Source organism: Macaca thibetana, chromosome 1, assembly GCF_024542745.1.
Source record: "Macaca thibetana thibetana isolate TM-01 chromosome 1, ASM2454274v1, whole genome shotgun sequence".
Classification (NCBI taxonomy): Eukaryota; Metazoa; Chordata; class Mammalia; order Primates; family Cercopithecidae; genus Macaca; species Macaca thibetana.
Window position 1 is genome coordinate 183,799,541 of NC_065578.1, and position 16,264 is coordinate 183,815,804.

Here is a 16,264-nt window from a genome sequence, read left to right on the forward strand (position 1 = left end):
TCTGAGAGAGCCTAGTTCAATAGGACAAAAACTGGGAGACAAATGAACACGAGTGCAATCATAGAGAAAGGGCGAGACTGTCAAGCCAGGGAGATGATTGGCTCTTATCCTGAAGGCAATGAGGCTCTAATAAATTGATTGATTTGCTTTGCATTTCAAAACAATCATTCTAGCAACAGGAGACTAGCTTTAAAGAAGAGGAAGAATGGGAAGGAGAGGAAGAGAAAAGGAGCGTGAACAAAATAGCAGTTGCTGGAATGAAGAGAAGGAAAAGGAAGATTTAAGAGATATTTAAGAGGTAAGTCCAAGTGATTGACTGGATGGACACGGGATGGTTAGGGAAAAGGTACATCTTAAATGACACTTAGTTTATAATTTAGACCACTAGAGAGATGACAATGCCATTCACAGAGACAATGAACAAAACTAAGATAAACAGGTTTGGAGAGAGAGATGAGTTCAGATTAGGCTGTGAGGGTTTGAGGTACCATTGAGATATCCAAGAGAAAATATCCAGCAAGTAGCTGAATATATGGAACTGGAGTTTAAGATGAAAGAATTTGGGCTAAAAATAGAGATCTGACAGTTATCTGCATTTAATTAAAGCCAAGAAAGTAAATTATATCCTAAAGGCAAACTTGTGAGGTAGCCAGAGAATCAGACAGTAACCCAGTTACATAAAATGCTAGGGATCTATGGAAAACAGTGTGGCGATTCCTTAAAGAACTAAAAATAGATGTACCATTCGATCCAGCAATCCCACTCCTGGGTATCTATCCAGAGAAAAAGCAGTCATTATATGAAAAAGATGATTGTACACGCATGTTTATAGCAGCACAATTCACAATTGCAAAAATATGGAACCAACCCAAATGCCCATCAATCAATGAGTGAATAAAGAAAATGTGGTATATATACACCATGGAATACCACTCAGCCATAAAAAGGAATTAAATAATGGCATTTGGAGACTGTTATTCTAAGTGAAGTAACTCAGGAATGGAAAACCAAATATTGTATGTTCTCACTCATAAGTGGGAGCTAAGCTATGAGAACACAAAGCCATAAGAATGATACAATGGACTTCAGGATTCAGGGGAAAAGGGTGGGAGGTGAGGAGGGATAAAAGACTACACATTGGGTACAGTGTACACTGCTTGGGTGATGGGTGCACCAAAATCTGAGAAATTATCACTAAAGAACTTACTCATGTAACCAACTATGACGTGCTTCCCAAAAACCTATTGGGAAAAATAAAAGGAATGATGTTCTGATGCAGGCAACAATGTGGCTGACCTTTGAAAACACTATGCTAAGTGAAATAAGCACAAAAGGGCCAGGTGCGGTGGCTCAAGCCTGTAATCCCAGCACTTTGGGAGGCCGAGACGGGCGGATCACAAGGTCAGGAGATCGAGATCATCCTGGCTAATACAGTGAAACCCCGTCTCTACTAAAAAAATACAAAAAACTAGCTGGGTGAGGTGGCGGGCGCCTGTAGTCCCAGCTACTCGGGAGGCTGAGGCAGGAGAATGGCGTAAACCCGGGAGGTGGAGCTTGCAGTGAGCTGGGATCGGGCCACTGCACTCCAGCCTGGGCGACAGAGCGAGACTCCGTCTCAAAAAAAAAAAAAAAAAAGAAATAAGCACAAAAGGCCACATATTGTATAATTCCATTTACATGAGATGTCCAGAATAGGCAAATCCATAGAGCCAGAAAATGTGTAGTGTTTCCAGGGCCTGAGAAGAAAGAGGAAATGGGAGTGACTGTTAATCAGTATGGATTTTCTTTTTGGGAATGACAAAAATGTTCTGGAATTGAATAGTGATTATCACTGCACAACTTTGTGAATATACTACAAACTATTACTGAATTGTACATATTACATGAATTGTATCTCAATAAAGCTGTTATTTTTAGAAAAATAATTTGGCCACTCCACATTGTATACATACTTCAAAACATCATGTTGTACACAATGAAAATACACAATTTTTATTTGTCAATTAAAATAAATAGGAAATTGCTGCCTAAAAAAAAACCAGATGAAATCAAAGCCTATACTCAAGGAAAACAATAATAGATTTTCAAACCTCTGAAAAAAAATAAAATATGCTAGGGAAGAAAGAGGAGCCTGAAAAGGCAGCCAGAAGTAGCCTCTGAAATATGAGAGGCCACGAGGAAAGCCAAAAGAGAAGAAAGAAGGAGTCATCAGTGTTGAACACCTCAAAGGAGTCTACTCATAGAGATTTAAAACCATCCTCTGGATGTTTACAGCACCAATATTTATAAAAGCAAAAGCTAGCAATAAGCTCAATGCCCACAACAGGAAAATGCATAAATAAATTATGGTGTAAGCCATATAACAAAATACTTTATAGCAATGTTAAATTATGCTATAGAAATATGTATATAGTATAGAAAAATAGTCACAATGTATTAGGATATTTTTACAAAACGAAAATACTTTTTTCTTGGTAATATTTTTGCTGTAAAATATTTGAACACTACAGAGGAATTAAGAATCTTAACGCTCAAAGAGTTAATAATTTCTATCAGTTTGCTGAATATTCTTCTAGAATGCTTTTTGCACCTATAAACATTTTAATATAAATAAGATAATATAACTTATATTCTATAATCTGCTTTTCTCAATAATATATCATGGATTATATTTATTTAACTACTTAAACATCTACTTCATCTCATAGAACTCCATCATTTCAATGTACCATATTGTATTTAACTAATCTCCTACTGATCAACATTCATATTGTTTCTAGTATTTTGCTATTATACTATGCTGTAATAAACATTCTTTTACAGCTATATCATATACTAGAATTATCAAAAAGACTACAAAAGTTATATTTAACCTATTTAAAGAAAGAAGAGAGTGAAAATATGAGCAGAGAGAGAAAGATTACAAAAATGCTCAGACCTGAAAAAGAATCAAATAGGACTTCAGCAATTTAACTGTAAAACTCAACAGAAAGGTTTAATGGCAGATGAAATTCAATTGGAGGGCAAATTAGTGAACTGGATGGTAAGCCAGAAAAATTATTCAGGATGCAATGCAGAGAAATAGAGAGATAGAGAATATGGAAGAAGGTTAAGAGACATGGGGGATTGATTCCAACACACGTTCATTTAGAGTTCTAGAAGGAAAGAAGAGAGCAGAGTTGATGGGTGCAGCACACCAACATGGCACAAGTATACATATGTAACAAACTGCACGTTGTGCACATGTACCCTAGAACTTAAAGTATAATTAAAAAAAAAAAAAAAAAGACAGCAAATGCAGTAGAGGCAATATTTGAATAGACGATGACTGAGAATTTTCCAGATCTAACAAAAGATACCAAACTAAAGATTCAGGAAATCAAGAGAATCCCAAGCAAAATTTTAAAAGAAAAGAAAATCCATCTCCACATTAATCTGAGCAAAGACAAAAAGATGATCTTAAAAACAGTCAGAGAGAAGAGATGAATTAACTTCAAAGAAACAGACAGTTGGATTCTCAATGGTCAGTTCAGTAACAACAAAAACCAGAAAACAGTAAAAATAATAATGATGTGCTGAGATAAAAGAATACCATCCTAGAATTAATAGCATACCCAGCAAAAAAATGAGGGTGAAATAAAGGCATTTTCAGACAAATGAAAACTGAGTTTGCCACCAGGAGATCTTCACTAAAGAAAATTCTAAAGGTTAAGGCAGAAGAAAAATAACCCAAGGTGGATATCTGAGACTTCTGAAGAAAGAACAAACAAATTAACTTACAAATCAGCTCCAATGCCAGCATATTTCTTAGAGGTAAATCACTAAAGGCATTCCTGCTAAAGTCAGAAGCAAGAAAAGGATGCTTGTTATTTCCACTACTATTTAATATTGAATTGGAAGAATTACTCAATACAATTAAACAAGAAAAAGCAACTAGAAGTATCTATCAGATTGAAAAGAAAGAGGTAAAACTATCCCTATTTGTAGGTGATTTGATTAAGTATTTAGAAAACCCCAAAGAATCCACTGAAAAACTACTAAAAACAGTAAGAGGAGGAGCAGCAGGAGGAGGAGGAGAAAAAAACACAATATGAGAATTTAGTAAAGTCACAGCATATAAAATTAAAACAAGAATGGTGGTGAACATCTGTAATCCCAGCACTTTGGGAGGCTGAGGCAGGAGGATCACTTGAGCCTAGGAATTCAAGCCAGCCTAGGCAACATAGCAAGACCCTGTCTCTATGAAAATCTAAAAATTAGCCAGGCATGGTATCATGCACCTATAATCCTACCTACTCAGGAGGCTGAGGTGGAAGAATTGCTTGAGCACAGGAGGTCAAGGCTGCAGTGAGCCATGACTAGACCACTGAACTCCAGCCTGGGTGACAGAGTATGATCCAATCTCAAAATATAAAACAAAATTAAATTAAATTAAAATACAGAAATTGATTATATATATTATATATACACATAGTTACTAGTTAGAAGATATAATGGAAAAGAATGTCTCATTTAAAATAGCAAAAAATAAAATACTCAGGCATACACCTAATAAATGTACAAAATGCAAACAAGTAAGACATGATTGACAGGCATAAAAGTAGACATCCTATATTCCATATTCTTGGATAAGACAATTCAGCATCATAAACATGTCTGCTCTAAGTTAATATATAAATTTAATATTATACTGGTTTTAAAAAGTCATATTTTTAAGAACTAGATTATAAAGTTATATAGAAAAATAGCCAGGTGCAGTGGTGCACACCATAGTCCCAGCTACTCTGGAGGCTGAGGCAGGAGGATCACTTAAGCCCAGGAGTTTGAGACCAGCCTAGGCAACATCAAGATCCCGTCTCTAAAGAATAAATAAATAAATAAATAAATAAATAAATAAATGGAAGAATAAGTAGCAAGAATAGCAATGAACTGTCTGAAAAAGATCCATGAAGAGAGCTGGTCCTACCAGATATGAAAATGTATCATAAGAAAGTCAAACCATCCCTGTTTGCAGATGACATGATCCTATATCCAGAAAACCTAATTGTCTCATCCCAAAAGCTTCTTAAGCTGATAAACAACTTCAGCAAATCTCAGGATACAAAATCAACGTGCAAAAATCACTAGCATTCGTATACATCAACAACAGTCAAGCCGAGAGCCAAATCACAAACAAACTCCCATTCACAATTGCCACAAAAGGAATAAAATACCTAAGGAATATAGCTAACTAGGGAGGTGAAATATCTCTAAAAGGAGAACTACAAACCACTGCTCAAAGAAATCACAGATGACACAAATGGAAAAACATTCCATACTCATAAATAGGAGGAATCAATATCGTTAAAATGGCCATACTGTCAAGGGCAATTTATAGATTCAATGTTATTCCTATCAAACTACCATTGACATTCTTCACAGAACTAGAAAAAACTATTTTAAAATTCATATGGAATCAAGAAGAAGCCTGAATAGCAAGGCAATCCTAAGAAAAAAGACCAAAGCTGAAGGCATTACACTACCCAACTTCAAAGTATAGTACAGGGCTACAGTAACCAAAACAGCTTGGTATGATACAAGAACAGACACACACACCAATACCTAGAAATAAGACTTCACACTGACAAACCATCTGATCTTCAACAAAGCTGACAAAAACAAGCAATAGGGAAAGAATTCCCTATTCAATAAATGGTGCTGGGATAACTGGATAGCCATATGGAGAAAATTGAAACCAGAACCCTTCCTTATGCCATATACAAAAATTAGCTGAAGATGGGATTAAAGGCTTAAATGTAAAACCCAAAACTATAAAAACCCTGGAAGACAACCTAGGCAATACCATTCTGGACATAGAAATGGGAAAAGATTTCACAATGAAGATGCCAAAAACAATTGCAACAGAAGCAAACATTGACAAATGGGATCTAATTAAATTAAAGAGCTTCTGGACAATAAAAGAAACTATCCATAGAGTAAACAGACAACCTACAGAGTGGGAGAAAATTTTTGCAAACTATGTATCTGACAAAGGTCTAATATCCAACATCTACGAGGAACTTAAATTTACAAGCAAAAAACAACCCATAAAAAAAAGTGGGCAAAGAACATGAACAGACACTTTTCAAAAGACATAAATGTGGCCAACAATCATATGAGAAAAACCTCAACATCACTGATCATTAGAGAAATACAAATCAAAACCATAATGAGATACCATCTAACACCAGTCAGAATGGCAACTATTACAAAGTCAAAAAATAACAGATGCTGGCAAGGTTGTGGAGAGAAAGGATCACTTATACACTGTCGGTGGGAGTGTAAATTAGTTCAGCCATGGTGGAAGACAGTGTGGCGACTCTTCAAAGATCCAAAGACAGAAATGCCATTTGACCTAGCAATCCCATTACTAAGTATATACGGGAAGGAATATAAATCATTCTATCGTAAAGACACATGCATGCATATGTTCATTGCAGCACTATTCACAACAGCAATGACACGGAATTAACCTAAATATCCATCAATGATAGACTGGATAAAGAGAATGCAGTACATATACACCATGGAATACAATGCAGCCATAAAAAGAATGAGATCATGTCCTTTGCAGGGACATGGATGGAGCTAGAGGCCATTATCCTTAGCAAACTAACACAGGAAGAGAAAACCAAATACTACATGTTTTCCCTTTTAAGCTAAATGATGAGACCACATGGACACATAAAGGGGAACAACACGTACTGGGGCCTTTAGGATGGTGGAGGGTGGGCAAAGGGAGAGGATCAAGAAAAACAACTGAAGGGTACTAGGCTTAATACCGAGGTGATGAAATAATCTGTACAACAAACCTCCATGACACAAGTTTACCTTTGTGACAAACCTGCACATGTACCCCTGAACTTAAAATAAAAGTCAAAAAAAAAAAAGAAAAAAGAAAATGTATCATAAAGCCTCAATAATTAAGATATTGTGGTAATGACCCATTAATAGACAGATCAATAGAAAAGAACAGAAAATCAAAAAATAGACTTAGGTTGAATACAGTTGTTTTCAAACGTTGGAAATATTATAATATGGAAGACAAATCAGCCCTGTTCATATTAACCACAAAAGACTGAACTAGGACCAGTAGGTAGAAAAAGCTAAAGCTACAAGGAGACATTACATTTAGTTCAATAGAAAGAATTAATGTTCTAATACTCAGCGCTCACCAAAAATGAATGGAGTCTTTCTGAAAGTAGTTCTCTGTCACTTCAGATATTCAAACTTAGGCATAATGATCAAGTATGGATATTATATTAAGATTCATCATCAGACAAAAGAGAAGATCATCATGGTGGATGGGAGGTAGGACTAGATTGTAGCTCTGACTCAGATGGACAGAGCAGTGTGTGGAGGCTCGCATCAGAAATTTTAGCTCCAGAATGACTGCAACAACAAAGCAGGAGTCCCAAGAGGACCTACAGACCCTCCAAAGGGAGTAGACTGCTCCTGTAGGACCCAGGAGACACCCCAAATACTGTGAGTGCTGAAACTGTAGAAGTGGGAAGGGGAGACCCTCTGCTCCCAAACACACCCCCACTGGGAAAACCGAAGATCTAGTTTGCAAGAGAAGTTTCCAACCTTACCTGGAACTGAGTCAATTTAGAGAGCTGAGCAAAATACAGGAGTAGAGGAAGCAGCAGGAAAGGCGCTGGGAGCTCACTGGGTCCCCAAGCAGGCCATTCCTGCCTGGCACCAAGGGACCCTTCAGAGGGCGGCCAGAGGTGCAGGGGAAAACGCCACAGGGAGAAGGAAGTCTCCAGCTGAACTTTGTAACAATTTGAATAGGGCAAGGTGCCTCCTGGCCAGAACTCAGGGGAGGGTGTGAATCCAGCATGCAGACTCCACAGGTGGAAGAAGAACCAAAACCCTTTTCTTTTGCTGAGAGGCAGGTAACATGGGACAAGTTCTCAAGCCCTGCTTGCCCACTGCCTGGAAACAGCCTCAGGGCTGTCAGTGGGGGCATGGTGAGAATAAGACCTGCCCTTCAGATTGTGTGGAGGCTGGGTGAGATCTGTGACTGCTGACTTTCCCCTACTTCCCTGACAACCTGCATGACTCAGCAGAGGCAGCCATAATCCTCCTACGTACATAACTCTACTGACCTGGGAAACTCACCCCCATGCCCCACAGCAGACACAGCAAGACCTGCCCAAGAATAATCTGAGCTCAGACCACACCTAGCCCTGCCCCCACCTGGTAGCTGAAGACAAAAGGTGGGTAGGGTATGTGAAGACATATACTCTTGGGAGTTCTGGGGCTCTGCCCACCACCGGTTCCTCTCCATACTATCACAGCTGATGCTCTCTGGAAAGTGCCACCTCCTGGCAGGAGACCAACCAGCACAAAAACACAACATTAAACCACCAAAGCTAAGAACCCTCACAAACTGTTTCACCCACGCCGCCACCTCCACTAGAACAGGTGCTGGTATCCACGGCTGGGGAAGCCATAGACAGTTCACATCACAGGACTCTGTGCAGACAACCCCCAGGACCAGCCCAGAGCCAGGTAGCCTTGCTGGGTGGCTAGACCAAGAAGAGAGATAACAATCACTGCAGCTCAGTTCATAGGAAGCCACGTCCATAGGAAAAGGGGGAGAGTAGCACATCAAGGGAAAACCCCATGGGACTAAATAATCTGAACAAAAGACTTCAGCCCCATACCTTCCCTCTGACAGAGCCTACCCAAATGAGAAGGAACCAGAAAACCAACTCTGGTAATATGGCAAAACAAGGTTCTTTAACACACCCAAAAAATCACACTAGCTCACCAGCAATGGTTCCACACCAAGAAGAAATCCCTGATTTACATGAAAAAGAATTCAGGAGATTAGTTATTAAGCTAATCAGGCAGGCACCAGAGAAAGGCAAAGCCCAATGAAAGGAAATCCAAAAAATGACACAAGAAGCGAAGGGAGAAATATTCAAGGAAATAAATACCATAAAGAAAAAGCAAGCAAAACTTCAGGGAAATTGGGCACACTTACAATACTGCAAAATGCTCGGGAAAGTCTTAGCAATAGAATTGAACAAGTAGAAGAAAGAAATTCAGAGTTTGAAGACAAGGTCTTTGAATTAACCCAATCCAACAAAGACAAAGAAAAAATAAAAAGAAAATATGAACAAAGCCTCCAAGAAGTCTGGGATTATGTTAAATGACCAAACCTAAGAATAATTGATGTTCCTGAGAAAGAAGAGAAATCTAAAAGTTTGGAAAACATATTTGGGGGAATAATTGAGGAGAACTTCCCCAGCCTTGCTAGAGACCTAGACAAGCAAAAACAAGAAGCATAAAGAACACCTGGGAAATTCAGCACAAAAAAATCATCGCCTAGGCCATTGTCTTCAGGTTATCTAAAGTTAAGATGAAGGAAAGAATCTTAACAGTTGTGAGACAAAAGCATCAGGTACCCTATAAAGGAAAACCTATCAGATTAACAGCAATTTTCTCAGCAGAAACCCTACAAGCTAGAAGGGATTGGGGCCCTATCTTCAGCCTCCTCAAACAAAACAATTATCAGCCAAGAATTTTGTATCCAGCAAAACTAAGCATCATATATGAAGGTACAGTCATATATGAAGATACAGTCTTTTCCAGATAAACAAATGCTGAGAGAATTCACCACTCCCAAGCCACCACTACAAGAACTGCTAAAAAGAGCTCTAAATCTTGAAGCAAATCCTGGAAACACATCAAAACAGAACCTCTTTAAAGCATAAATCACACAGGACTTAGACAACCAAAAAAATTTAAAAAGCAGAAACAAAAAACAAAGGCACACAGGCAACAAATAGCATGATAAATGGAATGGTATCTCACATCTCAATACTAACATTGAATGTAAATGGCTTAAATGCTCCACTTAAAAGATACAGAACTGCTGAATGGATAAGAACTCACCAACCAACTATCTGCTGCCTTCAGGAGACTCACCTAACACATAAGGACTCACATAAACTGAAATAAAAAGGTGGGAAAAGGCATTTCATACAAACAGACACCAAAAGCGAGCAGGGGTAGCTATTCTTGAATCAGACAAAACAAACTTTAAATCAATAGCAGTTAAAAGAGACAAAGATGGACGTTATATAATGGTAAAGGCCTTGTCCAACAAGAAAATATCACAATCCTAAAATATATGCATCTAACACTGGAGATCCCAAATATATAAAACAATTACTAATAGACCTAAGAAATGAGATAGACAGCAACACAATAATAGTGGGGGACTTCAATACTCCACTGACAGCACTAGACAGGTCATCAAGACAAAAAGTCAACAAAGAAACAATGGATTTAAACTATACCTTGGAACAAATGGGCTTAGCAGATATATACAAAACATTTTACCCAACAACCACAGAATACACATTCTATTCAACAGTGCACAGAACTTTCTCCAAGATAGACAATGTGATAGGCCACTAGATGAGCCTTCATAAATTTAGTACTCTCTCAGACTACAGTGGAATAAAATTGGAAATCAACTCCAAAAGGAACCTTCAAAATCATGCAAATACACGGACACTAAATAACCTGCCCCTGAATGATCATTCGGCCAAAAACGAAATCAAGATGGAAATTAAAAATTCTTTGAACTGAACAACAATAATGACACTACCTATCAAAACCTATGGGATACAGCAAAGGCTGTGCTAAGAGGAAAGTTCATAGCATTAAATGCCTATATCAAAAAGACAGAAAGAGTACAAACCGACATTCTAAGGTCACACCTCAAGGAACTATAGAAACAAGAACAAACCAAACCCCAACCCAGCAGAAGAAAGGAAATAACCAAGATCAGAGTAGAATTAAATGAAATTGAAATAAACAAACAAACAAAAAATACAAAAGATAAATGAAACAAAAAGCTGGTTCTTTGAAAGGATAAATAAAGTTGATAGACTATTAGCAAGATTAACCAAGAAAAGAACAGAAAAAATCCAAATAATCTAACTAAGAAACGAAACAGGAGATACTACAACTGACTCCACTGAAATACAAAAGATTATTCAAGGCAACTATGAACACTTTTATGCACATAAACTAGAAAATCTAGAAGAGATGGATAAATTCCTGGAAACATACAACCCTCCAAGCTTAACTCAGGAATAATTAGATACCCTGAACAGACCAATAACGAGCAGCAAGATTAAAATGGTAATTTAAAAATTAACGACAACAAAAAAGTCCAGGACCAGAAGGATTCACAGCAGAATTTTACCAGACATTCAAAGAAGAATTGATACCAATCCTTTTGACACTATTCCACAAGATATAGAAAAAGGGAACCCTCCCTAATTCATTCTATGAAGCCAGAATCACCCTAATACCAAAACCAGGAAAGGATATAACCAAAAAAGAAAACTACAGACTGACATCCCTGATGAACACAGACATTAAAATCCTTAACAAAATACTAGCTAACTGAATCCAACAACATATCAAAAAGATAATCCACTGTGATCACGTGGATTACATAGCAGGGATGCAGGGATGGTTTAACATACACAATTCAATAAATGTGATATACCACATAAACAGAATTAAAAACAAAAATCATATGATCATTTCAATAGATGCAGAAAAAGCATTTGACAAAATCCAGCATCCTTTAAACCTTTAAACTCTCAGCAAAATCAGCAAACAAGGGACATAACTCAATGTATTAAAAGCCATCTATGACAAATCCACAGCCAACATAATACTGGATGGGGAAAGTTGAAAGCATTCTCTCTGAGAACTGGAATGAGACAAGGATACCTACCCACTCTCACCACTCCTCTTCAATATAGTACTGGAAGTACTAGCCAGAGCAATCAGATAAGAGAAAGAAATAAAGGACATCCAAACTGGTAAAGAGGAAGTCAAACTGTCACTATTTGCTGACGATATCATAATTTACCTAAAAAACCCTAAAGACTCTCCAGAAAGCTCCCACAACTGATAAAAGAATTCAGCAAAGTTTCTGGATACAAGATTAATGTACACAAATTAGTAGCTCTTCTCTACACTAACAGCAACCAAGCGGAGAGTCAGATCAAGAACTCAACCCCTTCACAATAGCTGCAAAAATAATAAAATACTTAGGAATATACCTAACCAAGGAGGCAAAAGACCTCTAAAAGGAAAATTACAAACACTGCTGAAAAAAATCATAGATGACACAAACAAATGGAAACACATCCCATGCTCATGGATGGATAGAATCAATATTGTGAAAATAGCCATACTGCCAAAAGCAATCTACAAATTCAATGCAATCCCATCAAAATACCACTATCATTCTTCACAGAATCAGAAAAAAAAAATTCTAAAATTCATATGGAACCAAAAAAGAACCCACATAGCCAAAGCAAGACTAAGCAAAAGGAACAAATCTGGAGGCATTGCACTACCTGATTTCAAACTATACCATAAGGCCATAGTCACCAAAACAGCATGGTACTGGTATAAAAATAAGCACATAGACCAATGGAGCAGAATAGAGAACCCAGAAATAAACCCAAATACTTATAGCCAACTGATCTTCAACAAAGCAAACAAAAACATAAAGTGGGGAAAGGACACCCTTTTCAATAAATGGTGCTGGGATAAATGGCTAGCCACATGTAGGAGAATGAAACTGGATCCTCATCTCTCATCTTACACAAAAATCAACTCAAGATAGATTAAGGACTTAAACCTAAGGCCTGAAACTTAAAAATTCTAGACGTAACATTGGAAAAACCCTTCTAGACATTGGCTTAGGCAAAGATTTCATGACCAAGAACCCAAAAGCAAATGCAATAAAAACAAAGATAAATAGCTGGGGCTTAATTAAACTAAAGAGCTTTTGCACGGCAAAAGGAACAGTCAGCAGAGTAAACAGACAACCCACACAGTAGGAGAAAATCTTCACATTCTATACATCTGACAAAGGACTAATATCCAGAATCTAAAACAAACTCAAACAAATCAGCAAGAAATAAAACAAACAATCCCATCAAAAAGTGGGCTAAGGACATGAATAGACAATTCTCAGAAGAAGACATACAAATGGCCAACAAATATTTGAAAAAAAGCTCAACATCACTAACAATCAGGGAAATGCAAATCAAAACCACAATGCAATGCCACCTTACTCCTGCAAGAATAGCCATAATCAAAAAATCAAAAAACAGTAGATGTTGGCATGAATGCGGTCATCAAGGAACACTTCTACACTGCTGGTGGGAATGTAAACTAGTAGAGCAGCTATGGAAAATAGTGTGGAGATTCCTTAAAGAACTAAAAATGGAACTACAATTTGATCCAGCAATCCCACTACTGGGTATCTACTCAGAGAAAAAGAAGTCATTATAGGAAAAAGATACTTGCACACTCATGTTTATAGCAGCACAGTTCACAATTGCAAAATCATGGAACCAACCCAAATGCCCATCAAACAAGTGGATAAAAAACTGTGATATATATACACACACACACACATATACACACACACACATATACACATAAATATACACACCATATATAATATATATTATATATACCATATTACATGTAATATGTATTATGTTATATTATATATATTACATATGTAATATTTTTAATATATATGTGTGTGTGTGATGGAATGCTACTCAGCCATGAAAAGGAATGAATTAACAGCATTTGCAGTGACCTGGATGAGATTGGAGAATCTTTTTTGGGGGGGGGGAGGAGACAGAGTCTCACTCTGTCACCCAGGCTGAGTGCAGTGGCATGATCTCAGCTCACTGAAGCCTCCGCCTCCTGGGCTCAAGAGATTCTCCTGCCTCAGCCTCCTGAGTAGCTGGGACTACCGAAGACTCTTATTGTAAGTGAAGTAGCTCAGGAATGGAAAACCAAACACCATATCTTCTCACTGATACATGGGAGCTAAGCTATGAGGATGCAAAGGCATAAGAATGATACAATGTACTTTGGGGACTTGGGGAGAAGGGTGGGAGGGGGGCAAGGGATAAAAGACTACAAATAGGGTGCAGTGTATACTGCTCGAGTGATGGGCGCACCAAAATCTCAGAAATCACCACTAAAGAACTTACTCATGTAACCAAACACTACCTGTACCCCAGTAACCTATGGAAAAATAAAAAATCAAAGTTTGTTGTCAGACTCATGCAAGGTTAAATCCAATCGCCTTTAAATTCCCTTCTGCTCTCAAGTCTCTGATTCTGTATAGTTCTCGGATTTCTTCCTAGATCTGATATGCCAAGATCATGTCCGCGGTACTTCATTAAGTTTCTCAAAGTATACTATAATTTACAACTTATAATCTTGATAAAATCATTCAGTGGTTATTTCACAATAATTCTGGCCAAGATCTGGACAGCGTACTAAAATGAATATTTGTTAAAAGTGAATAATTTAGAAAGATGATGTTTCTTCAGTGTTTAAATGTAAAAAAAAAAAGTTTCATAAATGTGTACATAGAACCTTCCCCTTCTTTCTCAGACCCCAGACACTGACATATAGGCCATCAGATCATACCTATATAGTATGACTCTGATAACAATGGGAGTTTCTTCAGAATTTACTGGAGGAGAACACCTTCAAAGAGGCTGAAATACAAACAAGAGTTGAGTTTGTGATGGCACATGATATTCACTGATTTGAGATTCTTGGTAAGCAGGTGGTAAACACTCCCAACCTGTAGTCGAGAAAAGATAGGTACTGATATATAAATAGAGAAGTATATGAGATGCTTTTTAAATTCTACCTTTAATGATGTTCGATAATAATCTTTTATCTAAGCCATTATTCTTCCTGTTTTGCATCTTCTTTTTTTTCAATCCCTGATGATAAGGTATAGATAATAGGTTACCTAATAAGGATTTACCGGCCGGGCGCGGTGGCTCAAGCCTGTAATCCCAGCACTTTGGGAGGCCAAGACGGGCGGATCACGAGGTCAGGAGATCGAGACCATCCTGGCTAACACGGTGAAACCCCGTCTCTACTAAAAATACAAAAAACTAGCCGGGCGAGGTGGCGGGTGCCTGTAGTCCCAGCTACTCAGGAGGCTGAGGCAGGAGAATGGCGCAAACCCGGGAGGCGGAGCTTGCAGTGAGCTGAGATCCGGCCACTGCACTCCAGCCCGGGCTACAGAGCAAGACTCCGTCTCAAAAAAAAAAAAAAAAAAAAGATTTACCTAATATTATACTTCAATCCCTGATAATAAGGTAACACTGGAATAGGTAGCGTGTACAAATGAGAAGTGAAAGCAAGCCAAGGACAGAATATCAACATTTAAGAGGCAGACAAGGGTGAAAGTCTAAAACAAGGGTGAAAAGAAATAAAGAAGCAGGAGAAAAACCAGGACACTTTTGTCTTGTGAAGACAGGTTGCAAAAGGAGTGAATGGTTAAGAGAGCCAAATGCTACAGAGAAGCCAGGTTAAATACAGAATTGAAGATACTTGGATCTGGCAATAAGGTGACCTTATAGAGTTAAAACAAATTGATTATGATGGAATGGAAAGAGAGAAAGTAGCAGCAGAGAGACAAGGTCAAGGGACACACTTTTGAGGATGGGAGAAATGACTATGTTTTAGATGGATAAAATGGAACAATTAGAGAAGACATTAAAGAGGCAAAAGAGAGAAGCCACTGAACATGGGATTAAGTGCTCGAAGGAAGAAATAACCTTGGACGGAAAGAATGAGACTGGAGGGGAGGGAAAAGGGTGAGCACAGAAGCAGATGAACCTGAGGATATGCCTCACAAAGTGGCAGGGAGCTTCTACCTGAAAACCATTCTTTCCTTTATAAAATCACCTGCTAAAAACATGACACAAAATGCCGAGTGGATGATTCTCTTCCTTAGAGGGAAGAAGAGCTGTCAAAGATCTTGATCAGAACTAAAATTCTCATATGTTAGGGTAAATGAACAAGGATTCAGAACATTGATTGGAAAAAGCTGTGAACCTTATCTACTGAAATACAGGAATAACCTGAATAATAACCAACGCTAACATGTGGCAAATACCTCTTCAAGTAGCTGCTCTATTTCTTCATATGTCAATAATGTAATTTTTCTGCCTTTGATATTAGAAAGGAGGCAAGAGCATGTGTTGATCCATTCATAACATTCTTTCTGAAAAGAGATAAAAGATTACAAGCAGAAAAAACCAGCATATTTATTCACTCACTGCTATTGAGGAACTGCTAAATACAATTCCTCTAAACATAACTACATTCA

At 37.8% G+C, this 16,264-nt stretch overlaps 1 protein-coding gene across 3 annotated transcripts in view; it reads right to left on the bottom strand.

Annotated features, from left to right (window-relative positions):
- The window catches only part of AXDND1 (axonemal dynein light chain domain containing 1), a 196,129-nt gene that overhangs the window by 34,339 nt on the left and 145,526 nt on the right, over positions 1-16,264 (bottom strand). For all 3 annotated transcript variants that reach the window (XM_050766158.1, XM_050766151.1, XM_050766150.1), the window contains one exon: positions 16,052-16,159. In XM_050766158.1, coding sequence (XP_050622115.1) covers positions 16,052-16,159 — 108 coding nt within the window. The remainder of the gene's footprint in view (positions 1-16,051; positions 16,160-16,264) is intronic.